This window comes from Oreochromis aureus, linkage group 4 (assembly GCF_013358895.1).
Source record: "Oreochromis aureus strain Israel breed Guangdong linkage group 4, ZZ_aureus, whole genome shotgun sequence".
In the NCBI taxonomy this organism is placed as follows: domain Eukaryota; kingdom Metazoa; phylum Chordata; class Actinopteri; order Cichliformes; family Cichlidae; genus Oreochromis; species Oreochromis aureus.
The window spans coordinates 241,564-267,606 of record NC_052945.1 but is presented as its reverse complement, the minus strand read 5'-3'; the positions used below and the strand labels follow the sequence as shown (position 1 = coordinate 267,606).

Genomic DNA, 26,043 nt, shown 5'->3' with positions numbered 1-26,043 from the left:
TGCCGTCTCTCCTAACAAGACCAGGTTTCCTCCAGAAGGTTTGCCAATTATCTATGAAGCCCACGTCGTTTCTGGGACACCACTCAGACAGCCAGCAATTTAAGGAGAACATGCGGCTAAACATGTCACTCCTGGTCTGATTGGGGAGGGGACCAGAGAAAACTACAGAGTTTCAAGCCATGTAATAACAACATGTGCCGGAACATAATAGTGCAAAAGCAACATGACGAAACTCTGTTCACACAGTGAATGGACTGATTCTTATATAGCACTTGTCTACTCTCCCGGATCTCTCAAAGTGCTCTATACAACATGCCACATTCACCCAATCACACACTTTCTCTAAACTGAGTACTTCCTAACTACATTCATACACATTCCACTAACCTTCCGATCAGTAGATGACCCGCTCTACCTCCTGAACCACAGCCACCCAGTGGTAAACATGAGTAAACCTTCACTAGGTTTTGGATAAAGTGTACACTCACAAACCTGTCAAACCTGCATTTGAAACATTGGCTACCATAGCTGTACAGTATTGCAACATGGCATTTGGGTCTTCTAACTAAAATAGGAAAATTGGAACATAAATAGTGCCATCATTGCAGACCTGGCCCACATCTCGTTGACATACACCCTGACATGACACCAGTTAGTCAGACGTGCCAGCTTGATGCCGGATCCGGGGAAGACCTGCTTTCTATGGGCCTGGGCCACATAAACCAAACCACAATCGGGCCAGATGTGGCATGCCATTGCATAAACTGTGGCATCATTGCCAGACCTGGCCCACATCTGGTTGACATACGTCTTATCATGCCAGAAGTCAGCCAGCAGTGCCGGCTTGATACCAGATCCGGGCCAGACATGCTTGCTATGTGTGAATGAGCAGGAAAGTGCCGGAGGGACAGGTGAAGAGGCCATGCTGCTAGCAAGTCAGCTAAAGCTAAGCTAAGCAAGCGAAACTCTAAAGAGGCAGTGAGCGAATACTGTGAATGTAAATTAGCGAGTGAATGCACAGAGAGTGTGCTTTGGATAAAGCATGTTCCACTGTTACCTTCACCCTCCACATCTCCTCCAGTTCTTCTCTGAGCCCTTGGTACTTCTCCAGCTTCTCGTGTTCCTTCTTCCTGATGTTGCGGTCATTCGGGACCGCTACATCGATCACTACGGCCATCTTCATCTGCTTGTCTACCACCACTATGTCCGGTTGGTTAGCCATCACCATTTTGTCCGTCTGTATCTGGAAGTCCCACAGGATCTTAGCTCGTTCATTCTCCACCACCCTTGGGGGCCACTCCCATTTTGACCTCGGGACTTCCAGGTTATACTCGGCACAGATGATTCTGTATACTATGCCGGCCACTTGGTTATAGCGTTCCATGTATGCCCTGCCTGCTAGCATCTTGCACCCAGCTGTTATGTGCTGGATTGTCTCAGGGGCATCACGCCATAACCAAGTGGCCGGCATAGTGTACAGGAACATCTGTAACATCTGTGCTAAGATCCTATGGGACATCCAGATACAGATGGACAAACCAGCGATGGCTAACATACCGAACATAGCAGTGGTGGACAAGCAGAGGAAGAAGGCAAGGCTGAGAACTCGATAATATGTGGAGGATGAAGGTAACAGGGGCCCCTAGTGCTAATTTGGAGGAACAGCACACACACACACCCACACACAAATATATATGTACGTATATATATATTTTGTCTGATTATATTCTTTTTCCTTTTTTTATCTATTCTTGTTCTTTTAATTGTGCGTGTTATAAGGACAATAAAGATATTCTGATTCTCTGATTCTGGACCTCAGCTATACCAAAGCACCGTGGAATCATCCTGACAGAGAACAAAAGGCAGATACATCCAAAGAGGAGCTTTGAATGTCCTTCAGGAAGCCTGGAGAACTATTCCTGAAGATCCTTGTAGAGATGAGAGAGCTGCTTAGAGAGTTCAAATGGAGCTGAAGGATGAAGCTTCTCAGACCAACTATTCACTTTCAAGCTCGTTAGAATCATTCAAACTCATTTACTGTATTCCACATATGTTCGCACAGGTTTCAATAAATCACTGCATCTATTCTTAGCTATCCTGTAAAGCATAAAGAAAAGAGGGGTGACTCAAGAGTTTTGCTCAGTACAGTAAGTTTGTTCTTTAGTGTTGCACATAAACCCAATCAGGTGACAGCCAGCAGCAGGGAGCAGTCCATTATCTCTCCATGGACCTTGCTTCTACTTTATTATGTTTAATCTTAATGTGACTTTGTTACATCTTCATACACCAAAGTACATGGTGATATCACATCACACACAACAGCATCACTGCAAAAAGAAAACACACGACACAGTTCATGAATCACTCTGTTACCGCAGCAACAGTAAGGCACTTAGGATCAGAGTCCAGACTGAGCTATGAGGAGGAAACAGGAAGCACATGAAGGCTCGTCCCTGATTGGCTAAAAGAGACAAGTGAAGTAAGGTTTGAGTTTCAGGCAAGAGGAGGGCTGAACAGTTTGTTGTATTCTTCCTCAAAGGAGACTCTCTTCAGACGCTCCAGAGACAGCAGAGTGAGACCTCCCTACATACGACACGTCACATCACATGACACATCACATGACATGAGGCACGTCACAACACATGACATGGGACACAACACACACATGACAACAGAGACAGAAGGAAACAGAATCATATGAGTTGTTTGTTACATGTACACAACATATCTTATACATGTGCAAGAGTTTAAATATTTCTAAATAAACGTGTTTGTGCAGTAGTCTGACCAGCAGGTGGCAGCAGTGGAAGCCTTCACGCACTTACCCAAGTGAAGATGGAGAAGAAGGAGAAAACAATGGTGGCTCTGGCTGCGTCGAATCCTTCGTTCAAAGGATTGTCCTCTTTTTTAGAGACCTGCCACTGATTGGCCAGAAAACAGAAGCCCACAAACCAGATGAAGGCCCATAGAGCTGCACACAGCACGGAGGAAACACATTTAACAAAACGCATAAAACACACATACCTAATCCCACCGACTCCAAAGCACAGGAGAGGGACACTCACCTGACACCACAATGTCAGCCATGACGGCCTTCTTCCTGTCCTTCACGCCGCTGATCTGGGGGAAGTAAACATCCAGTGCCAGGAAAGCAGCGCTGCATAGGAACCCCAGTGTTCCCATGGTGATGCCATAGTTGCAGGCATCCTGGTTGCGGTTGAAGATGCAATACGGCTCCACCTCCTCTGGCCTGTTGACATAGCCCTCGTTAGCAACGCAACCGAGGATGACGATGGAGAAGAGCTGGAGTAAGGAAGTAAAGTTTATTCATGAGCAAGTTTAAACACAGCTTTTAATGATCAAAGTGTACTGATCTTGTTAGAATGTACTTTTATATTTAAGGCTATATATCTCATAATTTGTTCATTTTCCCTCTGAAAACGCTACATCCACATGAACAGAATTGACCTTTTGGGGCATGGTAGAGAGCATGAGAGTGTCATCTCCACATAAGGAGATGTCCAGAAAGGTGCAAAAGAAGAAACATGAGCCGATATCAGACCTAAGGCCACGCTCAACAGTTTTGACCAATCATGTTAACGTTCTGTTTCTGTGCCCCGCAGTAACACTGTTTACTGGTTGGGTGTGGGGCTCTTTCTTTCTTTTGGGTCTCCTGAGTGACCAAAGAGACACAGCAACCATTTTTATCTTGAACCTTTAACTGCTTAATAATTTTTTTTAAATGCACATTGAGCATATTTGTCTTCTCTCTCAAAACTGCACCCAACAACCACGTGCATGAAATTACATATATAAATAAAAAAGCAAACGCAGACAAGGAACCATTAACAGGCCATCGGCAGGGCTGGGTAGCCGTAGTTTTTGTTGACCGCTGCACAACAAGTTTCCCCTTGTTGTATTAGAGCCTGTGATGTTTTAAGAGTCTGAATCGCAAGCCGATCACATTACTCTGTAAACTCTCAGAGCACTTTAATAAAGTATATATTGTATATCTTATTCCTCTGTTCCTCTGTCTCTCTTGCTGCATTGAGCACATGTATGACAAAAGAATTTCTCTCGGGATAAATAAAGTTCTTCTTATCTTATCTTATCTTACTGCTGAACATGGTCCATTCGGACTCAATGTCCTCAGTCTCCCTTGGAATGCTGCCGAAGCTTTACCGGAAGACGGAGTTGAAGATCCTGTGGCCCGGGGTCTCTCCCAAGCAAAATCTTGGGTGTGGGAGGAGTTTTGTGAGGCCATGAAAAACACATGAACTAAACTGGAACATAAACTAAAGCAAGTCTGTTAGCAGCAACCAACCAACCCGGTGATGTCACATTGTGCTGTAACACAAGATGGGACTAATCATGTTTTAAAAATGTTAAGCACTTATTTTTTTAAATCCAGCTTCACATACAGAGTTATCTATGTCAGTTTTTGAGAACAGGACTCCTTGGTGTGAATTTGCCTCCATTGCTGGAGCTGCTGTACTTCTAATGGAGCTGCGTGAGTATTCTGAACCTGGGTTTAAAAATACTACAGTAAAAGTTGAAGTACTGAAGCAACTTTTTTACTCAAGTAAAAGTTTACCTTAAAGAAGTCACAGCACCATTTAATTCATTTGAAAGCCTGATGCTTAGCCTTGTCCACCCCAGCTGTAAAACTCAGAAACCAGTCTTACTTGTTACCATCTACCGTCCACCTGGGCCTTACACAGAGTTTCTGTCTGATTTCTCAGACTTTTTATCTGATTATTGTGGGTGCTTTTAACAACCCCTAACATGCATGTTGTGTGTCTGCAGGTGCTGCAGAGCCTGCTTGCCATCCACAGGTTCAAACTGGGAGCTGACACCGTCATGTTCAACCAGGACTACATGGATCCTAATCCACAGAAACCCATGGAGGCCCCACCCACGACTGAATAAATCCCTTCAGATGTGCTGGGTAGTTTTTATTTGATGGATTTTTGTTCTTATGGTGCATTCAGGTACTCAACAGAGACACTTTTATTTGAAAATGAGTTCATATTTAGAGTAGGATGATGAAACTACACCAGGGGCCGAGTCAGCAGCCAGTCACACTTCAGAACATGAACAGAAACAACATGGTCAGCAATGATCTAAATCCTCCACTTCCTGCTGAAAATCACTACCACAATAAAAGCAGCTTCATGATAAAAGGCTGATCACAGTTACTAAACTTTTCAGAGACTTTTCTGCCCGTTTTTAGCTTTAAAGCAGTCACAGCACCCCGTGCTGCTGCACCAAGCTAACCGCGCTTCAGGTTTGAATCTGGACTGTGATTGGTTGCTCTGGTGATTGGCTGCTGGTGGCCTGCAGCGCCTCCTGCTGGTCGCTTATGTTTGTGTTTTGGTGCTGTGAGGTCTGATTCAGTGTTAGTGGGAGACTGTGTGTGTTTGTCTCATAATAAACAACAGAAACAAAATTCTGTGATAACCTTATCGAGCCTTACATTTGTAAATAGTGATCATGTGTTTTATCGGAGATGGCAAAAGTACAGACTTTGTGTACTTAGGTAGACATACAGATACCAGGGTTAAAATACTCCAGTAAAACTGGAAGTACTGAAGCAACTTTTTACTCAAGTAAAAGTGAAAAAGTACCAGCTCTGAAATGTACTCACAGTAAGAAAGTAAAAGGAGCTCCCTGAAGGACAATTCTACTAACCATGTTTGTACAAAGGAAACCGAACCTGGTGCTGTAGTAATATAATCATAAAAGAATCTGAGTACAGGAGAATAGTAATATGATTCAAATCTACCTTCTCATTGTAATGAGTGTACTCAGCTTGAATCTGTTCTGCAGCACACCTGCAGGGACGCAGAAATAAATGTTCTGTCACCACATGGCAGAGGGGGACTTTAATTCCACACCTAAACAGGAACATGAGTCTGGGGTCAGCAGGTGGAGGAACACTAAGATGTGTGGAGTGTCTCAGTGTGGGGAAGATGTGACAGCTCACATGAACTTCTAATGTGATCAGCTGACCTGCTGCTCTTTGTGGATTACACACATGGATTCATCCAGATGTCAGCAGATGTTACACAGCGGATGTCCATCCTCTACACTGATACTACTCTGTTTATGTTAGACAGCCACTGTGCAGCAGTCACACTGTTCATCACAGGGCAGCAAACTCACCTGTTCATCCTGCACTAACCTGCAGCCTTTAAATAACACAGTCAGTCTGCCTCAGTTTGTTTAGCAGCAGCTTTATGAACAAACATCATGTGACACGTACAGATTTAACAACATGAGGACTTCATGTGAGCTTTAAATGAGCATCCTTCCTTTGACTCTAAGCTCTCTGCTTCCTCTCCCGTCCTTCTTTCTTATCTTTCTCCATCTCTGAGTGAACTCAGCTCTCTGTCTTTTCTCTCACTGTCAAATAAGCAGCTGGACCTTTAGCTGCAGCACACTGTGAGACAAACTGCACACACACAGTTTCTGTGTTTGCTGATGTTTGTCGAGCTGATTTGATTTGATTTGATTTGACAGTGTTTGAGGCGAGCTGAGAAACGCTATCATCCGTGGTATCAGTCAGAATCAGCTCTCCATTATCAGTGTAATGTGAGTAGCAGATCGCTGTTAACAGTTTCAGTGCTATGAACGGCTCTGAAGCCCAACTGAAGCAGTTCCTGTTTCTCGCCTGAGCTGGGACCTGACCGCTTGTAAAATGAAAGTTAACTCAGGGACAGGACGGTACGTTTTTGGCATCAAGGTTTGATGTATTTGTGTCATGGCTGGATTCTGGAGGCAGAGTGGGCATGATCACATGAAGTCTGATGATTTCCTCAAAGAAAGGACTGCAGTCATTAAAAATGCTAACAACACAGCGCAGCTCGGGTGGATACACCGCTCCTGTCACACTTTAATACATTTATACAAAGACGATCACAGTTTTGGAAAGTGTTTTATTTGTGGTCCTTGAATAGCGTCTCTAGATCTGCAAATATTTCACAACAGAAGCCTGTTAATAAAGGAAGGTTTTCAGCTTTTAAACAACCAATCATGTGCAGCTGGACCTAACACAGCTCCATGTGACCTTTAACCCGCAAGCAGCTGTTACCCTGCAGCATACACATCCCAGCTCCACAATTACCTCTTCCATCCTGCGCTATCGAGGCATGGAGGACTGCATGTTTCTATCCAATCGCGGCACTTTCTCTCTCCTGAGCTGTCCAATCAGAGTGGGTGCAGAGTCAAACAGTGGGGTTTTGTTTGAGGAGTCTTGTGTTGAGCCTCAGGAATGTTAACACCAATCTCATGACTGAATCACACAGGACTCTCAGGACCCAACAGCCAATAAAGTGACAGCAGCTGACCCCAAACAGAGAGGGAACCAAGCAGAACCAGAACCAGAACCATTCAGTCACACATAACACACAGGCTGATCAATTACACTTCAGAACAGGCAGATATTTGTGAAGATGCTGATCTCCTGAAGTTTTACTTCCATCATCTCTCAGGTCAGAGGCACATCACAGGAGGTTGGACATCAGCAGACCAGGTGGACCCAGATTCACCTGAACTGGATCAGAACCACAGATCTGAGAGGTTCTGTCAAACACCAGTCTTCATTCATAATTCGGAGAATTCGGGATTTGGGACATTTGAATTTTTTCTGCCTAACTTGCTGGATTTACTCTAACCTGTCAGACATTCATCCACCTGCTGGAGGGAGCTTAAAACATGTGCTGGAGGACATGCGGGGCATGTTTTGAGAGGAAGGCATTCAGGGAGGAGGCCAGGCACCAGAGCTGATGTGAGACTGTGCATTCAGCAGATGAGACTCTAAAAGAATGTGTTGCCCACGTCGTCAAACTCACCTGAACCCTGTAAAATAAAACAGGTGAGCCTCAGAGTAACTGTCACATGACACCACAGCTTCTTGGATCCCATTTGATGTCACTGTGAGACCTCTCAGGTTTGTCCAGAACACTAATGATTGCTTTGTTTAGAGACCCATCTATGACATAATTATGACATCACAGGACTCACCCAGCACAGGATCCTCACGACGGTCTGCGGCTGCCTGATGAAGGTCGCAGGGTCGAACGCTCCGCCGGCCTTCCCCGCCCCGTATGCCTGGAAACCGTCCATCCACTTCCTGTTCCTCAGACCAGCTCAGACCACTGCACACCACCACAACCCTCCAGAACACAGCCAAGTCCAGTTAGTCTCAGACGATCAGACAGACTGGTCCCAGTTCACTGCATCAGGACAGGCCTAGTCAGACCAGTGGGCTCAGTTGGTCTGGGTGTGCCTCTCTCTTCTTCTTCTCTGCTGTTATAAACTACTCTGTAATCTGCACTAATCCTCCTCATCCTCCCTCAATGCACAACAGCCTTTAGCTCCCCACGCACTGACTCACAGGGTGGGCACCGCCCCCAATCCACTGCACCAATCAGAGGAAGAGGCCACAACCATCCAAACATAGTGAAGGAGGCGTTACTCTGCCTGATAGGAGGAGCTGCCTGTGAGGCAGAACTCAGGGTGGAAAACTATACTAATGACCATCAGCTTGATTGTCCCTTATGGTGTGGATGAGGGGTGGGGGTAGCTGTGACCCCTGTGAAGGCCTCATTAATGCTGAAGAGCAATATCTGCTCTGCGCCATCTGTCTCAGGGAACCTCACTGAGCTCCATTCCTGACCTGAATCACCCACTGAAACATCTGGAGCTTCACAGAACCCAAAAGCCACAAAAACATCCGGTTTCAACCTGCAGCAGCTGGTCTCCTCAGTTCAATCAGAGCTGTGGCCTGAACTATGAAGCAGGACTTAGTCATATGCAGGTAACTTCAAGGTGAACTCTGCGTTTCTGAGCTTCGAAGGTGGTTCGCATCTTACCAGACTAAATCTCCATCGGAACTTATGCTGTGAATTTAACAGATCAGCAGGCATGGCATCACCGCCTACTCCCCAATCACATCTCCAGAAAATAGCATCACCATCACTGGAAGATCCCTCAGAGCTCTGTGGGGAGAGGAGGAGGGTCTGAAGTCTTTGTGTTTCCCTGATGAGCATCATTGATAAATAATAATATACTTTATTCCAGTTATACAGCAGCTTGATTCCGCTATATCTCATCCCAGGACACCTACACTGCGCCCGTTGAGCTCAGAGCAGGTTTGTTTGAATTCAGTTGTTTATATTTAATGATTGTTGTGATCTTTACTCTTTGACCCTGAACCAGCAGTGAGTCTGAAGCTGAGAGAATAAAGACTCCGAGTTTCCTCTCATTCGTTAATGTGCAGCTTGTTCCTGAAAGCAGGAAATGAAGCTCCAGCTGCTCAGACTGAACATCCATGTGATTGTGTGCTGATGCAGACCATGGTTCTGATTTGCTGCAACACACACCTGAGTATTTGTTCAACCAATCACATTCATTCACTCTGATCTGTGACAAACTGCAGCAACTTCCACTTTAAAGTCTGAGCGCTCTGATAGGGGACGCCGTCAGAGTGGCTCTGAGTGTCACAAGATTAAACTTTTTTCTGCCTTGGTCTGTATCAGCTGTTCCTCTGATGATGTCGCCTCCTTTTATGTGAGCATGCTCACCACGGTGACCCCTGTTAACCCCTGAATCAGGCTTTAGGTTCGGTCAGATGGCACAAAGAAAGCCTGGGTGAAGTTTCAGTTCACTGTGACTGAGTGTCCTCACAACAAAGGAGAACAAGTGCGTGTGTGTGTGTGCGTGTGTGTTAATAGGATCAGTGGGAACTTCGTGTGTCATCTCGCTCTTATTTCCTGTTTGTTTGTTTACAGATGGAGCTGTTTCTTGTTGAGTTTTACTGAAAGTGAACTTTATTGATAAACATGTTGCAGTGCAGACATTTATTAAGGTGTCGATCAATAATCAGAGCACCTCCCCCTTCATCAGTGATCATGTGACACTGGGTGTTATTCAGTCATGTGACCTTCAGACAAACGCTGCTCATCCTCATCATTGTCTTCATCTTTGGGGAGACGAGTTCGCCTGAAGAAACCAAGCTGCACACACACACACACACACACACACACACACACACACACACACACACACACACATCTTACTTAATTACTTGTCAGACAAAGTAATTAGTTACATTATTCATTGAAGTACTGTCTCGTAACAACATAAAATTTCCTGGAATTTGTCACATAACTACTCATTAAACAGTCGACAGTCACACACCAACCCAAATACTTATCCTAATGCGGACACACACACACGCACACGCGCAGAGACACACACACACGCACACACACATGCACACAGACAGTATTTACATGTGAACATAAAACAAAGATGAAAACCAGCCGAGGTCGTCACGGTGACTGAGGATGCCTGCACAGGTATAAACTGAATTTAGTTCAGTAATGCATTACATTACTGTAGAACTGACAAATGGAGTGTGAATCTAATTAATCACAAACATCCTGTAAATCAGTGGTTCCCAAACTTTTTTTGCTATGACCCCTCCCCGCACAAACACATCCTCCAAACACACACACACACATTTTCTTTTCAAACGTTGCAGTTTATTCCACATCTCAAACCTTTTGGAAACAATTAAGCAAATAAAAGTAACTGCAATAAATTACAGATTGCACTCGTTTGGCTCTCAGCGAAGACGGTCACACTTTTCTCCTCTCCTCCTCTCCCCCCTTAGCTTCCCTGCTTAGCCTCTTGTGTCCTTGTCTTGTCTCATGTTTTTTGTATTACTTTTCCCTGGAACACTCTCTCACGGTCTGTTCTCTAAAACCTAAAAGAGAATTATGGATTTGATCAACTGGTCCCTGAATGCAATTGACACCCCTTTTTCAACGAGAAGTCTGGGCTCGGGTGAGCCTGAGTGCTAAAGATATCTACCTATTCGGAATCATGGTAACAGGGTTCTGGCTGATCGGAGCTGGCTTGGCCCTGGCTTATCGAAGAATTAAGGAAGCGGAACCGGCTGTTCAAACCCCCACAAGGCTGCCCGCTGGGATTGAAACGATGGGACGAGGCGTGAGTTTCTCAAAATGGGCTCATTGAGTGCAGCATGGATAAGATCTTGGAGAAGCTTACGGCTGCTGTGAATACTCAGAATAACACCTCTGAGCACAAATTGGATCACATCTTGGAGAATCTCACTGCGGTCGTGAGTTCTCAGAATCGGCTCTTTGAGCACAAGAATGACAACATCACGGAGCGTAAGTCTGATAACATCATGGAGGAGCTCACGGCTCTCCAACGGGAGATTGAGAGACCAGTGTGTTAGACCAGCTTTGAAATTCATATGAGTTGTTCGCACTAAAGTAAAAACTACCATCACTTCATGCGGATACCCCTTCGGCGCCAGCTGTGGTCTCAAGGCTGGAGCCGAACAACAACACCCTGATAACGACTGTGTTTAGACTGTTCTTCCCATTCTATGCAAGGCCACCTGGGTTGGCTGGAAGACTGTTTACTTAGCCTGGCAGGGCGAAGGACACCGTCTCAGCTGAACTCTGGACACGCACACACATACATATACACTGATATGCACACATTCATCCCCCCTCCCTTTCCAAACGCCTTCGATGCTTGTTTCCTGCTGGGGAACACGGCGGGTCTGAGCAAAGTGGGCGATAAATAAACAAGAGAGAAAAGCCGATCAGCTGATCATTGATCAATTTCATGATTGAAGTAGAAACAGGAGAGGGAGGGGAGAGAATGAGAGAAGAAGAGGCAGCTGTGCAGCAAACACAGAATAACTCCAGCTTTGTGTCTTTTTCATTGTAGCTGAAGTCCAGAACAAACTGTGTTCCTTTTCACCTCAATACGAAACGCGTAACATTTTCTCTAAATGCGGGACGATTTCATTTTTACTGGACGGTTGGCAACTCGACTACTAACTAAGCTTAAAATGAATAAAAAAGTTCACTATCAGTAACATCACAGCACCCACCCAGCTGTATAGAAACTCCGTCATGCTAGTTAGTACACAGTACGAGTTATTGTAACTGACTGTAAAAAGTCAGCACAACGAAAATAAACTCCACCTAAACTTGGTTTATATCTGACCCAGATAGACTGCAGGTCATAACTTCTTACCTGAAGTTCAGTTCACCGCCTCGGGTCTCTGCTCCTCTTGCCTCTCCTTCCCTCATCCACCTGCTGGCCTCTGTGGAAGCTCCGCCATAGCCACCACCAAACAACTGAGTTATTTTTACACATCGGCCAGCATCTGGCCAATCCACCACCTCTCATTGTTCATGCCGTTACAAAAAATAAAAATAAATAAATAAGTCATCGGCCCATAAAAACCAAAAATCACCATCGGGCATACCGGGCAAATGCCCGGTATGCCCGATGGCCAGTCCAGCTATGTCGGACGGGATTATTTTAACAAAGGACAATTATTTTTATCCTCCTGTAACTTGTAACTGTAACTACTGTATAAAAAGCTAAAACCTCCAAAGTTTCAGGAGTTAGTCGTTATAAGAAGTGTTTGTGAACTAAAAATCAAGAGTGTGGGATACTGTTTGTCCGTGATTTGGACAGCCAGCCCAGCGCGTGCTCCCGACACAGGGGAAACAAATTCTGTCAGGGAGACCTACCTTGGCACATCTTGTGCAGGTGAAGCCAAAGGCATGATATGCTTCATCAATATGTTCTAGTCTTTGGCTTGGAAGGAAGTTGGTTTGGAAACATATTTGGCGATGCTTCATCCTGTGCTTTGTGTTTGTGTGGGAGCCCCATCAAAAACTAAGCTAGCAGTGCCCAAAATTTCTTTTTTTGAAAAAAAATTCATACCGCGCCCCCCCGCTCCAATGGCCCTGCACCCCCCACTTTGAGAACCACTGCTCTAAATTGTTCCACTTCCTGTTAACTCTACACTACAAAGATTGGCTGCAGTTCAGTCGGAGTTCAGCAGGGGGCCTTCAGAGGACCTGTTGTGGGTCTGTAATCAGGTTGTGTTACATGGCTGCAGCCAGCCTATCAGACTTTCCTACTTTTGTTTATTTGTGTTAATAAACTCGCCGCTCGTTGCAGGTGATTTGATCTACTTCCTGATCATTGTCGTCAGCTGTTATTGTGATCTCGTTCTTTCTTCATGGTGAGACGTGTGTTATGTAACGGTGACATTGATGTGAGGGGTGTTAGGCTGTAATGTTCTGCCTCCAGCCTGTCCTGGGCTCCCTCTCATGGTGCTACCATGATGTTTGGGTTCTCCAGCCGACCTCAGACCTCAGTCCGTGTCCCCGGTCCGCTCTGACCACCACACTCTGTCTCACTGTACAGCGCCTCATCTCAGGTATTTTTGGTCACATTCACGTGCTGATCTTGTTCGGGTCACCTTTAACCATTTGGCCACATGGAACCATAAGGAGACACGTCTGACAAGCCGCTATTGCAGAACTTGTTCTTGCTCAGGTACATGGTATGGACAGGTGTAACTTGAGACACCTTCACCTCACATCTGCAGGAGCTGCTCGCCCGTGAAGCTCCCGGCACACAGATTAAAGCCATACAAGGGTCAGAGCTCTAAAACACACCCGACACACCGAAATTCACACACAGGCAATTCTCAGTCAGACCAGCTGTGTCCCTGTTAAACGCTAGACTGGTCTGTACATGACTGGCTGAGTATTGATTGAATGATTGATTGACTAATTGATTGATACCTTCCAGAAGATGAAACAGAGAATGCAGAGGAGGAGGAGCCCACAGATGACTGACAGAATGATGTAGCCAATGGGAACAGTTTTCTCATCAGGACGCCACAATACTCTGAGCTGAGTCTGCACACACACACACACACACACAGTTACCAAATTAGCACCTCAACTACGGAACTGGTGTGTGTGTGTGTATGTGTAGTACCTGTGTGTGTCCACTGTCCAGCAGTAGCGGTTGGACCTTTGATGATGTGTTGATGACATCATAAGTTGCAAAGGAAACGAGCTCATAGTTCTGATGAGTCTGTAAGGAGAAATGCAATAACATCACCACCTTCACCTGTGTGTGTGTGTGTGTGTGTGTGTGCGCGCGCGCGTGCGCTTTTACCTCTATAAGTGTATTTGTCCACAGTCGGGCTGAGATTCGTATAACTGCACTGAAGCCCCGCCCCAAGTCTGTGACATCACACACAAACCTGACGCAGCCTGCCTTGCCACTGCTGCAGTTCTACACACACAAACACAATCAATCGATGATTGATTATTGATGCTGAGCTGATGAGGTGATGTTATCGTTATGGATGTTGTGAGATCAGTAATAAAGTTTCTTCACCACATGAACAGTCTGTCTGTGTGAGTTTGGCTCCTCCTGCTGGACTGATGGAGAAACTGCAGACACACCCGAGGAGTTTCCAGCCAGCTGCAGGCGGGCGGAGGGAGAGAGAGGCGTGAAGTAAACTGTTTAAAATACAGAGTCCAAATACAACACTGAATATCAAAACTGGGAATTTTTAAAGTTGTGTGAGAAAAGTTTTCTTATTTTGGATTTGATGCAGCGACATGTTTCAATAAAGTTTTTACAAGACCAGTGAAAGGTCTTAATGCTGAAAACCAAAAACAGCATTGAAGGAAATATAAACAGGAAACATGAGGTCTCTGGGTAAAAACATGGACGAGCTGTGCGCTGGTTAGAAACCAGAGGACATATCAGGCTGCACCCGACCTCAGCACTTGGACACGTTTTCTTCACTGTTCAGGCCAACAGAGACGGCAAGCTTAGCAGTTACGAGAAAGGTGGAGGGACTGCAGTGTTTGTTTATGCAATGTGGTGCAATCGCATCCTGGACGAACAAGGGCGAGTTGAGAAGGATACAGCATGAACTCGGGCATCTCTTCAACCTGAGCCTGCAGCAGGAAAAGATGCAGACGCTGCTGAAGACATCAACATCATGCTTAGTGCTGGTACCAAAGAAAGCCTCCCCTTCTGGCCTTAATGACTTCAGAGAAGTTGCCTTGATGTCACATGTCACAAAGGTGAACCTAACACCGTTCTTGCAGATGAAATATCCTCTCGACCATCTTCAGTTTGCTTCCAGCATCTCGTGCAGGTGGATGATGCTGTTATCTACCTGCTGCAGTGTGTTCACTCTCACCTGGGTAATACTGCCTTTAACACCGTCCGTCCACTTAGAATGTGCGTCGCCATGTCACGTTCAGTGTGTGAATTTGGAGAAAGACGACCCAAATGCAGGACTCGCAAGATTATGGAGTATATGTGCACGGTGTTTATCATGAAGACAGGATGAGCAGAACATGAAAGGCTGAACTAAACTGAACGACTGACCTGAAAACACAGAATCGCCGATGACGAGACAAAGAACTGAGGGAAACCGAGGGCTTAAATAAACCAGATAATGATGAAGAATAGAAACAGGTGACAACATGGCTTAACCAAGCCTGACTAACGACACAGGAAGTAGAAGTAACCATACAGCACACGGGCAGATGACCGACACAATAAAACAGGAAAGATACAGGTGACAGACATCCTGTGGTGTCAAGGATGACAGACATCATTGACACCACTTCTACTGTCCCCTGACCATCTGTCCTGTCTGATGTGCTGGTCAGTAATACTGGTGCCCACAGGGGGCCGGCCTTTCTCCATTGCTGTTTACCTTGTACATCCCAGAACAGTGAAGCATGCCACCTGCAGAAGTCGCACTGCAGTGGGTGGGTGTATGAAGGGTGGGCAGCAGTCGGACTAGAGGGAGCTTAGGAGGAACTTTGTGAAGATGTCCAGAACAAATAACCTCCTGACTGCCAGCAACACAAAAGAGATGGTGTTTGACATCCGGAGGAACACAAGTATGACTAGGCCCATCAACATCAGCACCTGGGTGTTCACCTGAATGACAGACTGGATTGGAGGAGCAACAGTGATGCTGTGTACAAGAAGGGGATGAGCAGACTTTAAGGAAGCTGTGCCGCAACATGTCGGAGGTCTTCTCTCCAGCTGTGGTAGCGGGGCAGCATCAGTGCAGAGATGCAGCAGGAGGAACAAACTAATCCAGAAGGCTGGAAGCATCGTTGGTCAGAACCTGCAGCCGTTTGAGGCAGTGAGGGTCAAAGGTCACTAAACAAACTGTCCTCCACCGTGGACACCCATCACACCCGCTCCACTTCACATTTCTGAGGCAGCAGAGCTCCTCCTCCTCCCCCCTCAGACATACTTTCATGCCTACCATTCTCTGTAAAGCTGGTTAATAACTCTTCATTCTGTCACAGGTGAACTCACCTGTCAGGCAGAAGATCCCAAACATATTTTCAATAAGACCTTCATGCAGCTACTTCTTTTACATTTAGAGTGTACAGTGTTCTCTCTCACACAGCGTCAGTCTGACTTTGCACTGGTATAAATATGGAAATTGCTGCACTGTCTCGCAGTATAAGGCCGTCACCTGTGAAACTTCATTTAAGTGTGTTGTTTATCTGTTGTATATTACAGACTGTACTTGGGTGATCTTGGCTCAAGAGTTGGCAGTTCCTCTTGTAAGTGGTTTGAACAAGCCCACGGACTCCACACTTTTGTTAAAGTCTTCTGATTTCAGGAGCTGCACAGCTGTGTTAGATTATTGGGGCGATCGTGGCTTAAGAGTTGCCGGTTCGAGCCCTGGCTCGGACAGTCTCGGTCGTTGTGTCCTTGGGCAAGACACTTCACCCGTTGCCTACTGGTGGTGGTCAGAGGGCCCGGTGGCACCAGTGTCCGGCAGCCTCGTCTCTGTCAGTGCGGCCCAGGGTGGCTGTGGCTACAATGTAGCTTGCCATCACCAGTGTGTGAATGTGTGGATGACTGGTTGTGTAAAGCGCTTTGGGGTGCTTAGGGTCTAGTAAAGCGCTATACAAATACAGGCCATTTACCATTTTAATTACTATTAAAACCCGGTGTTGTGTTTGGACACTTTGACTTAGTGTGTCCTTTGTGAGTCTCAGTCATTGGGTTTTGTTCCTTTGCCTTCCATGTTTAGTTGTTCTTGTCTCCATGTGTAATGTCCCTCTGCCCCCCTGTCAGTCATGTCTCTGAGTCTACGTCTTAGCGAAGGTCTCGTGCTTCATGTTTTACTTTGATAGTCCTAGTCTTATGTCAGTGTATTCTGCTTTGCTTCTTTTGTCTCGTTATGTCTGATTGGTCCCAGCTGTCCTCTGCTTGTGTATTTAGGCCCTGTGTCTTCCTCTGTTTGTTGGTGCTCCGTCTGCATTTCTCCATGTTCCTCCTCTCAGGTTTTGGGTTCCTTTGTATACTTTCTGTAATTGTCTCCCAGTTTAGGTCACGTTCTGCTTCTGTTTGTACCTCCCCCACTCTAAATAAAGCTCCCTCGCAGTGAAATCAGTGCCTGCACTTGGGTCCTTCTCTCCCCACTCCACACGTCTGTCTGTCCATCTTAATAAGGGCGAGTGAGAGTGTCACAAGTACAGGTGATGGCTCAGTGAGCAAGCACCTCCCATTGCTTGGATTTTTAGGCTTTTTCAGATTTTTCTACCTTTTGTAAAAACAAATTCTAAGATGATGAATTATTATTTTACTAATGTGTGATGAAAGCACTGCTCTAAGCTGGCTACGAATTATTCTACTGACATTCACCTGTAACGCACTCACTATAACCACAGCAGGAACACTACACTCTGTCCAAACATTCATATATTTCAGAAGTAAACGGTCACATATGAGACAGAGACAGGTTACAGACCTTGAAAGGGTCAATTTGTGATGTGTTCAGGGTCCAGCAGCTCAAAGATTCTTCAGATGCGTTGGAGAAGATATAGAGCAGGAAGTGATGTCGCCAGGTGGAGGGGAATTCCACCGTCAGCCGAGCATTGACCGCACTTGGGCCCTGATTCCTCACCTACACAACAGCACCATCCATGTCATCAGTACGACACAGTTTTACGCCCTGACACAAAGGTGAGGTGGGACTGTCAGAGAGACTCGGGCTCACCTCATAGACATGTTCCACCAGTGGACCCACTTCCTCTAAACTCCCAGGGTGCACTGCAGGCTGCCAATCAGGGAGGGGCAGGACAATGTCTTGAGGGGAAGAGCCTCTGAAAGATGGCGACGTGGTCATGATGTGAATCAACTCAGACGTTGAACAAAGGAACAACATGTTGATTTTTTTTACCCTCTAATCTGCAGCGTCGCCTCGGCCTCCACCTGAACCTCCACTGTCACCTCGTTACTGCTCGAGTTCACAGAGTTCTTACTGGGACATAGACGAACGGGCGGATGGTGACATAATGACCAAACGTGCCTACAGTGAACCAACAGAAACTGTGCGTACCTGCGTATTCTGAGGTTAAAGGTGATGTGACTCTCCACCTCCTCCAGGTAACCGACACTGAACAGGAGACCAGTCTGCAGCTACACACACACACACAGCTCTGCATCATTTCACAATCAGGTCAGCAAAAGCAAAGAGGACCCGTTCTGCTCACGCCAGCAGACATTTGGACCCACTGCACCACAGAGTCCACAGCAGAAATGCACGAGTGTGTATGTGCAGGTTTCATGATCAGACATGCATCTATCATCTGATTCCTCAACTGATATTTCACTCACTGGGACCACATGGTCAGTTACGATGAGCGATGATGGGGGAGGGTGAACTGGTGCTGCGGTTTGGGGAAGGCCTCGAAGGGCACTGGGAGAAGGATATGGAAGAAAAGAAACTGAGAACAGCAGGTTCTGGAAGGGGCGTGAGTGAGGTGTGGTCCCGCTCCTGAAATTCAGATAATATCTCCACTTAAGCTGTCGAGTAATAAATGCATATATGCAGAGTATTCTGTATAAATACGGGAGATACACATCTGTAAAGATAAAGTAGTCACACATCCTCCCAGCTCTGCAGAATCTGTTTGATGAGAAAGAGTTTCTAAAAACGTCACTAACACAGCGATGACACGGCAGCTGTGCTGTCTATGCACCCAAAGTAACACAACCGAGGATTATGGGTAAATAAATGTAATAATTGGTCATGCAACCGTGGTGGATTGGGGACGCGCTCACCTTGTGTCCTTGCCTCATGGGGTTCCCGAGGTCGCAGGTAACAACCACAGTCTGGTTCTCCTTCCTCTGCATACACACCAGCCCATTTACGCCCTGTTCACACAGACATCAACGTAACACACAGCTGGCAGTCAGTGTGTGTGTGTGTGTGTGTGTGCGTGCATGTTACCTGACTGCTCTGGAAGTGTGTGTGTTCAGGGATTTGGACCACGAGCTCGGTCTCGTATGCTCCCTCACCGCTGTTCATGGCCGACACCAACAGCAACACTGACTGATCGCCACCAACAAACACAGTGTCCGATGCACTGACACACACACACACACACACACACACGCACAAGCCTCAGGTCAGTAAAAAAATTTGGAACAGGTGTTCAATTCAATTCAATTCAAAATGTATTTGTATAGCACATTTAAAAACAACAGAGTTGACCAAAGTGCTTCACAATCAGTTAAGAACGAGAAAAAAATAGAGAAACAAATATAGATAAATAAGAAGACAGTGAATTAACAATAAAAACATAAAACAGACCTGATGGTACTCATACTGAACTCGAATTAAAAGCCAAAGTAAAAAAGTGAGTTTAAGATGTGATTTAAAAGACTGAATAGACTCTGAAGTACGAATCTCCTCTGGCAGATTATTGCAGAGTCTGGGTGCTTCTACTGTGAAGGTCCGATCTCCTCTATGCTTCAGTCGAGACCTTGGTTGTGCTGAGAGCATCTGGCTAGATGATCTCAGTGCTCTTTTGGGGTGATACATGTTGAGGAGTTTGTTTAAATAACAGGGCGTTATAGTATTTAAAACTTTAAAAGTAAGTAAAAGAATCTTAAAATCAATACGATATTTTACAGGGAGCCAGCGTAAATTTGCTAAAACTGGAGTGATGTGTTCATACATTCTAACACCTGTTAAAAGACGTGCAGCGGCATTTTGGATTAACTGTAAGCGATGGAGAGATGAGTGTTTGTGACCCAAATAGAGAGAATTGCAGTAGTCTAGTCTAGAGGTGATGAAGGCATGAATAAGTGTTTCTAGGTCTCTCGGAGGAAGATAAAGCTTAGATTTGGCAATTTTACGTAACTGATAAAAACTTGTTCTCACAACTGTGGACACTTGCTTCTCTAATTTAAAGGAGCCATCTAAAAACACTCCAAGATTCCTTACACTGTGAGAAAGATGAGAAGCAAGAGGACCGAGGGTATCAGTTAACTTGTTGTTAAACATCTGGTGTTAAACATCTGTCCATGCGGGAACAACAACAGCTCCACAAAGATGCTCTGATAGAAGACAGACGTGTCCACCTGCTCCATGAGCTTCACCTTTTAGCTTTATGGATGTGGCCACCTGCTGGACCCACACCTGTGGGCGTCCATGTGTGGACACTCACAGTGAGTACGGATCAGCCAATGAGAAAAGCACACTGACAATTCTCTTCACGTAAAGACAGTTTGACTCACGGTTCAGCGCTCAGCTTCAGCTCAGGAACACAGACGTGATCGGCCCCGCAGTCCAGGATGATCCTGGTCTACACACACACACATGCGCACACACACAAACACACACACACATTGCAAGTAAAAAGTTTACTCTATGTGTGCATGGCTGTGTGTGTGTGTTAAACTTACCTGTGTTGCAGTGTGTGTCTGTCCATGTAAGAGAGCGCGCTGGGTGGTGTTGAGGAGGCTGATGTGAGCAGTGATGAAGATTGGACTCAACTTATCCCGAACTTCTTCTTCAGACTGTGCACACACACGCACACACATGCACGCACACACACACATGCACACACACGCACACACACACATGAACAGGTGTGTCCCTGTGTTCTCCCTTCAGTTTTTTTGTTCTGTTACTTACTCTCAGGTATGCTGTGCGATTCACACAGGCCACACCCACTTTCCTTTTAATTGTTATCTCCATCGTCTCTTGTGGCTGATTGGCCAAGAGCAGCAGGGTCCGTCGGGCCATTGGTTGCTTCATCCTATCCAGCTTTAGTTCCACCTCCAGAGCTGTGTTAGCCAATTAGCAGAGAGAGAAAAATGAGGTCACCAGTAGTAAAGTCTTACATGTCCAAGGACACATTTACCTGAGGATTTTACCTGTTTCCTCTGGAATTCTGTGACCTGATAGGTGGACACACATCTGAATGACGAAACTGAAGAGACACAGAACAGTTGGAATGAAACTTTGGTGTGAAGTTTATATTTCTTTACATTTTCTGGGATATTTGCCAATATGCAGATGACATTGAACTTTTCATCAACACGTTATCCTGATGCCTCAAACTCCCAAAGATAGCTGGACCCTCTCAATAGTGGTAAATAGTAAATGGCCTGTATTTGTATAGCGCTTTACTTAGTCCCTAAGGACCCCAAAGTGCTTTACATTACTTTCAGTCATCCACCCATTCACACACTGGTGATGGCAGCTACATTGTAGCCACAGCTGCCCTGGGGCGCACTGACAGAGGCGAGGCTGCCGGACACTGGTGCCACCGGGCCCTCTGACCACCACCAGTAGGCAACGGGTGAAGTATCTTGCCCAAGGACACAACGACCGAGACTGTCCGACCGGGGCTCGAACCGGCAACTCTTAAGCCACGATCGCCCCAATAATCTAACACAGCTGTGCAGCTCCTGAAATCAGAAGACTTTAACAAAAGTGTGGAGTCCGTGGGCTCATTCAAACCACTCCATCATATGCAGCAGCCAAAGAACAACCCTAACCCTGCGGAGCCATCTCAAGCTGCTGATGAACCGATGGAACCTCACTGAAACCACTCAATTCATATTTTTTAATCAGAATCACGTTTATTGGCCATGTATATGCGCAAACACATGCAAGGAATTTGGTTCCACTAGATCAGGGGTGTTCAAACTTTTTTCACTGAGGGCCACATACATAAAAATATAGGAGGGGCTGGGCCACTTACTAGAAATTAGGTATATAACCTTAACTGTAGTGTATTAAAGTTAGAAAAATCACTTAAAAGTGGTCAAATATGTTATATTGTTGAATATAATTAAAGACAAAACTGCCTTCATCACAGCTTTCCATAAATGGATCTTTATTGATCTATTCAGAAAAAGCTTTGGTAGCTCATTCTCAGAACAGCAGCCTCAGATTTCTTCTTAGACAGAAGATTTACAGCACAGAGGAAAAACAATAAAGGGGAAAATGGGACGGGTAAATTTCAAGTTTGTTATTTAAGTTATTAGGCTTAGCAACACACCTATTAACGTTCGTTTGAAACTGTTATCAACATTAACAGACTGAACTGGACTTAATAACATGAGTCCATATAATTTTAGTAAATTATTCTGGTGAGTATCAGCTGTGCTGGGTATGTAAATCGGGCCATCCAGCCGCGGTGCTGATCGCCACTCGTGCCAAAAATCTGGCAGAAATCTCTCACTTGATCAAGGAGCAAATCTGCATCAGATGAGATCAGCTGACTTTGCGTGTGCGTGTGCTGTGCACAGCGGTGTGTACTCTGTGTGTTAACAAGAAAAACACATATAAGAAAGTGGTGCGCAAAAGCAGGGTAGTGACAGAATTGATGCGCATTATTGATATTTGAAGCATGTGTACCTGCACATGCATGCTTATTAACACACGGGTACTGTGGAATATATTTTTTACTCACCTAAAGTGCTCGTGCTCTTGTTCACTCCCCGCAAAAAAATTAGCAGCTGTGCGGTTTAATGTTGGCTGACAAGTCTTCAGTGCATTGCACAACTGTATTTCTGGACATGCTGACGTTGTTGAAGTCCTGCACTTTTTCCGGCCACATTATTTCGGTGACTTTAACGAGGCGTGTTTTATGAGGTCTCCATCTGAAAAAGGCTCGCCATGTCTTGCGATGAGTTGGGCGACCTCATAGCTGCTATTGGAGCCTTTTCCTGGACAATTTGAGCACGAAAAAAATACTGTTGCTGACCCCGCAGGAGAGCGACCCTTTGCTTTAATTTCTGCTCTCGCTCAGCACCAGTGTAGGATGCATAGGCCTGATGTTTGGTTTCATAATGACGTCGTACATTATACTCTTTCATAACTGCCACAGTTTCAGTGCAGATCAAACAGACACACTTCCCCTTGAATTCTTTGAAGAAATATTCACTCTCCCACCGTGTCTGAAATTTTCTGCACTCACTTTCGACCTTTCGCTTCTTTGGTTCTGCCATGTTTAGTAACTTGGGGGTAAATTTCTTCTGTGATTGTCCTTTTCTGTACAGTTGTGTACTGTATTTATTCTTATTTTATTTTATTCTAATTTTTGCTTCATAACTTTTGCACTGTCCACTTCCTGCTGTGACAAAACAAATTTCCCACGTGTGGGACTAATAAAGGTTATCTTATCTTATCTTATCTTATCTTATCTTATCTTGTTGGTGGAGCAACTGCCTTGATCATCAGTAGCTCCCCCTAGTGTTAAAACTAAGAAGTGCAATACACTCAAGTAAAAGTTGAAGTGCAGGCCATATTCTATTCTATTTATAAAATTACTTGCGGGCCAATTAAAAGTGGACAGCGGGCCGCAGTTGGCCCGCGAGCCGGAGTTTGGACACCCCTGCGCTAGATGGTGACTCTCAAGCACACCAATGTAAATCAAAACGTTATGTAAACGAAACAATACACACACGCGTGCACACACAAATGTGTATATCTCTATCTATCTATATATATATATATATGTATATACATACATGTACACATGCACATATGCACACATACATACACAAAGGTGTATAAACCAACCATAAATAACCAATCTAAATCTTATATACATAAAATACAGGATGACAGAAGTGAATAAACACCACAAGGTGAATAATTACCAGGTGAGTAATTATGATTTAATTACTCATCTTTTTAAAAAGATAAATAACAAGCTTGATTGTACATTTTTTTATGGCTGAATTTATTGAAGGAAAATTTGATCATTACCAGGAAACAGATTGCTTTTCTCGATGGCAGAGTTTGACATCTGGATTAAGGAAGTCTGGCAGCAGAGACACATAGACTCTGGACCGGATCACTGTCCAAGACCTGAACACACACGCACACACACATACACACACACAGTTAAAATACCATCCAGCTGTTGCAGTTGTTGCAAAGGGTTTATGAGAACTTTATGGCATCCTGTTGTTATTTTCACTGGTTTCAGTGTAAATAACAATGTCATCCAAGTTACTTCAGCAAATGGACTTTCACGGAAGACGTAAGTACGTTTGCATAGAGACTCACACTAGCACCACTGATTAACAATGGGCTGTAAGGTCAGTTTCATGATCATTAATATGCAAATTGTCATGACCTTTGATCAATGACCGTTCACTTAATGGTCTGCTGAAGCCAGCCGATCTGCTGCCTGGGATAACCACTCAGGGCCTTCTTGATGTGATGTTCTTCCTTGGCCGTTGTGTCTGTGGGGATGGTGTTCGCTCCGTGTTGTAGCGATCGTGGCTCAAGAGTTGGCAGTTCGCCTTGTAATCGGAAGGTTGCTGGTTCGAGCCCCGGCTCCGACAGTCTCGGTCGTTGTGTCCTTGGGCAAGACACTTCACCCGTTGCCTACTGGTGGTGGTCAGACGGCCCGGTGGCACCAGTGTCCAGCAGTCTGTCACCTCTGTCAGTGCGCCCCAGGGCAGCTGTGGCTACAATGTAGCTTGCCATCACCAGTGTGTGAATGGGTGGATGACTGCGCTTTGGGGTCCTTAGGGACTAAGTAAAGTGGTATACAAATGCAGGCCATTTACCATTTAGCGTGCTGATGAAACCCAGTTTGTGGTAGTGCTAGTTTGAGTTATTGTGCAAATGTACTGTTTATAAGGTTGGGGAGACCTGCAGTCAGCTGAGACTGAAGAATGTTTTGGATGAAACGTTTCTCCCACCGAAAACGTCCTGATTAACCGAATCAACTTTTTGGGATTTCCTTATGATTGAACATGCACTGGTTGTACTTCAGATATGTAAATATAAGTCAGATTAATCGATTATAAATCTATAATACTTTGTAAAAATTGTAAAGATTTGTAACAGTATAGGTCAAGGATTAATGGAAGTCTTGGATCTCTGGAGTTCTGTGGACCCTGAAGGTCTGGAGACCTTGGGCAGTTTATTATTACCAGTACGCTGGATGGTCAGGCTTTTACCTGTAGACAAATGCTCGATCCGCAGCCCACGCTCCAACCAGCAGGTCTGCAAACACAAAGACAGTGCAAGAACACAGATTACTGATTGCTGATTAGCTGATTGCTCCTTATTAATCTGTATTATCGATATAATAATTGTATTTATTTTTTTAACTTGTTATGTGTTGTATTTGTTGTAACTTTTGCTGCCCTATTGGCCAGGTCTTTCTTGGAAAGTAGATTTAAATCTCAGTGAGACTTTTCACTTGGATCAATGATGGATAATAAAACTAAACAACATGAACATACCCGGGTATCCATTCCCATCAATGTCTGCACCGGACCTCAGAGTAAAGCCAAACGCTGTCCTGCTAGGCAGCGGGCTGTTAATCACCTGGGAGGGTGTGCCTGACAGTCCATTACTGTTTCCCAGGTAGATGAACACCTGGCCCTGCCCACTTTCCCCTGACCAGGGGGCACCAACAGCCACATCTGCAGATAAACAGCTGATATGACCCAGATCTCACTGGGACATTTATTTGCATTTACTGTTTCTACAGTTATGTCTTGATGCATTCTCAATCATCCAGGGAAGTAAATCTCCAAAAGTTGATTCTGTTCATCTGGACGTGACACCGAGTTCCTGTTTCTCTTTATTGTGTGAATGCCTCACAGGCATTGTCATAGTTTTAAATACTCCCTCAGTTTTCAGCCGATTTTCACCATTCAAACTGTAAACCTACAGGCCAGTGGACACTCTTTCAATGATGAGGATGTACCCATCCTGGACAGGGAGGAACGCTGGTTTGAATGCGAAGTCAAGGAGGCCATTTACGTGAAAAGGGAAAGACCATCTCTGAATCGAGGAGGGGGCCTAAGGGTACATCCTTCGTCATCTTACAGTGC

The 26,043-nt window shown here is 45.2% G+C and overlaps 2 protein-coding genes across 7 annotated transcripts in view; both read right to left on the bottom strand.

Annotated features, from left to right (window-relative positions):
- Window positions 1-2,187: 2,187 nt before the first annotated feature.
- Window positions 2,188-9,058, bottom strand: syngr1a (synaptogyrin 1a). Its single transcript, XM_039611180.1, has 4 exons — window positions 8,026-9,058; window positions 3,066-3,303; window positions 2,826-2,971; window positions 2,188-2,583 (listed from the first exon to the last, which is right to left on the bottom strand). The coding sequence occupies exons 1-4, from the start codon at window positions 8,125-8,127 to the stop codon at window positions 2,494-2,496; spliced, it is 576 nt and encodes a 191-aa protein (XP_039467114.1). The 5' UTR covers window positions 8,128-9,058; the 3' UTR covers window positions 2,188-2,493.
- Window positions 9,059-9,803: 745 nt separating this feature from the next.
- itga2b (integrin, alpha 2b) overlaps window positions 9,804-26,043 on the bottom strand; it is a 38,218-nt gene continuing 21,978 nt past the window's right edge. For 2 of the 6 annotated variants that reach the window (XM_039611175.1, XM_039611179.1), the window contains 18 exons: window positions 25,447-25,629; window positions 25,159-25,204; window positions 23,951-24,052; window positions 21,103-21,158; window positions 20,861-21,012; window positions 20,629-20,742; window positions 20,461-20,528; window positions 19,169-19,304; window positions 19,000-19,092; window positions 18,275-18,354; window positions 18,116-18,196; window positions 17,933-18,038; window positions 17,684-17,839; window positions 14,269-14,355; window positions 14,044-14,163; window positions 13,861-13,959; window positions 13,662-13,778; window positions 12,250-13,521 (listed from right to left, as the gene is read on the bottom strand). In XM_039611175.1, coding sequence (XP_039467109.1) covers window positions 13,336-13,521; window positions 13,662-13,778; window positions 13,861-13,959; window positions 14,044-14,163; window positions 14,269-14,355; window positions 17,684-17,839; window positions 17,933-18,038; window positions 18,116-18,196; window positions 18,275-18,354; window positions 19,000-19,092; window positions 19,169-19,304; window positions 20,461-20,528; window positions 20,629-20,742; window positions 20,861-21,012; window positions 21,103-21,158; window positions 23,951-24,052; window positions 25,159-25,204; window positions 25,447-25,629 — 1,982 coding nt within the window. In that variant the 3' untranslated portion in view covers window positions 12,250-13,335. Of the gene's footprint in view, window positions 10,020-12,249; window positions 13,522-13,661; window positions 13,779-13,860; window positions 13,960-14,043; window positions 14,164-14,268; window positions 14,356-17,683; window positions 17,840-17,932; window positions 18,039-18,115; window positions 18,197-18,274; window positions 18,355-18,999; window positions 19,093-19,168; window positions 19,305-20,460; window positions 20,529-20,628; window positions 20,743-20,860; window positions 21,013-21,102; window positions 21,159-23,950; window positions 24,053-25,158; window positions 25,205-25,446; window positions 25,630-26,043 lie in introns of those variants that run through there. The other 4 variants (XM_039611176.1, XM_039611177.1, XM_039611178.1 and 1 more) reach the window with 4 other exon arrangements.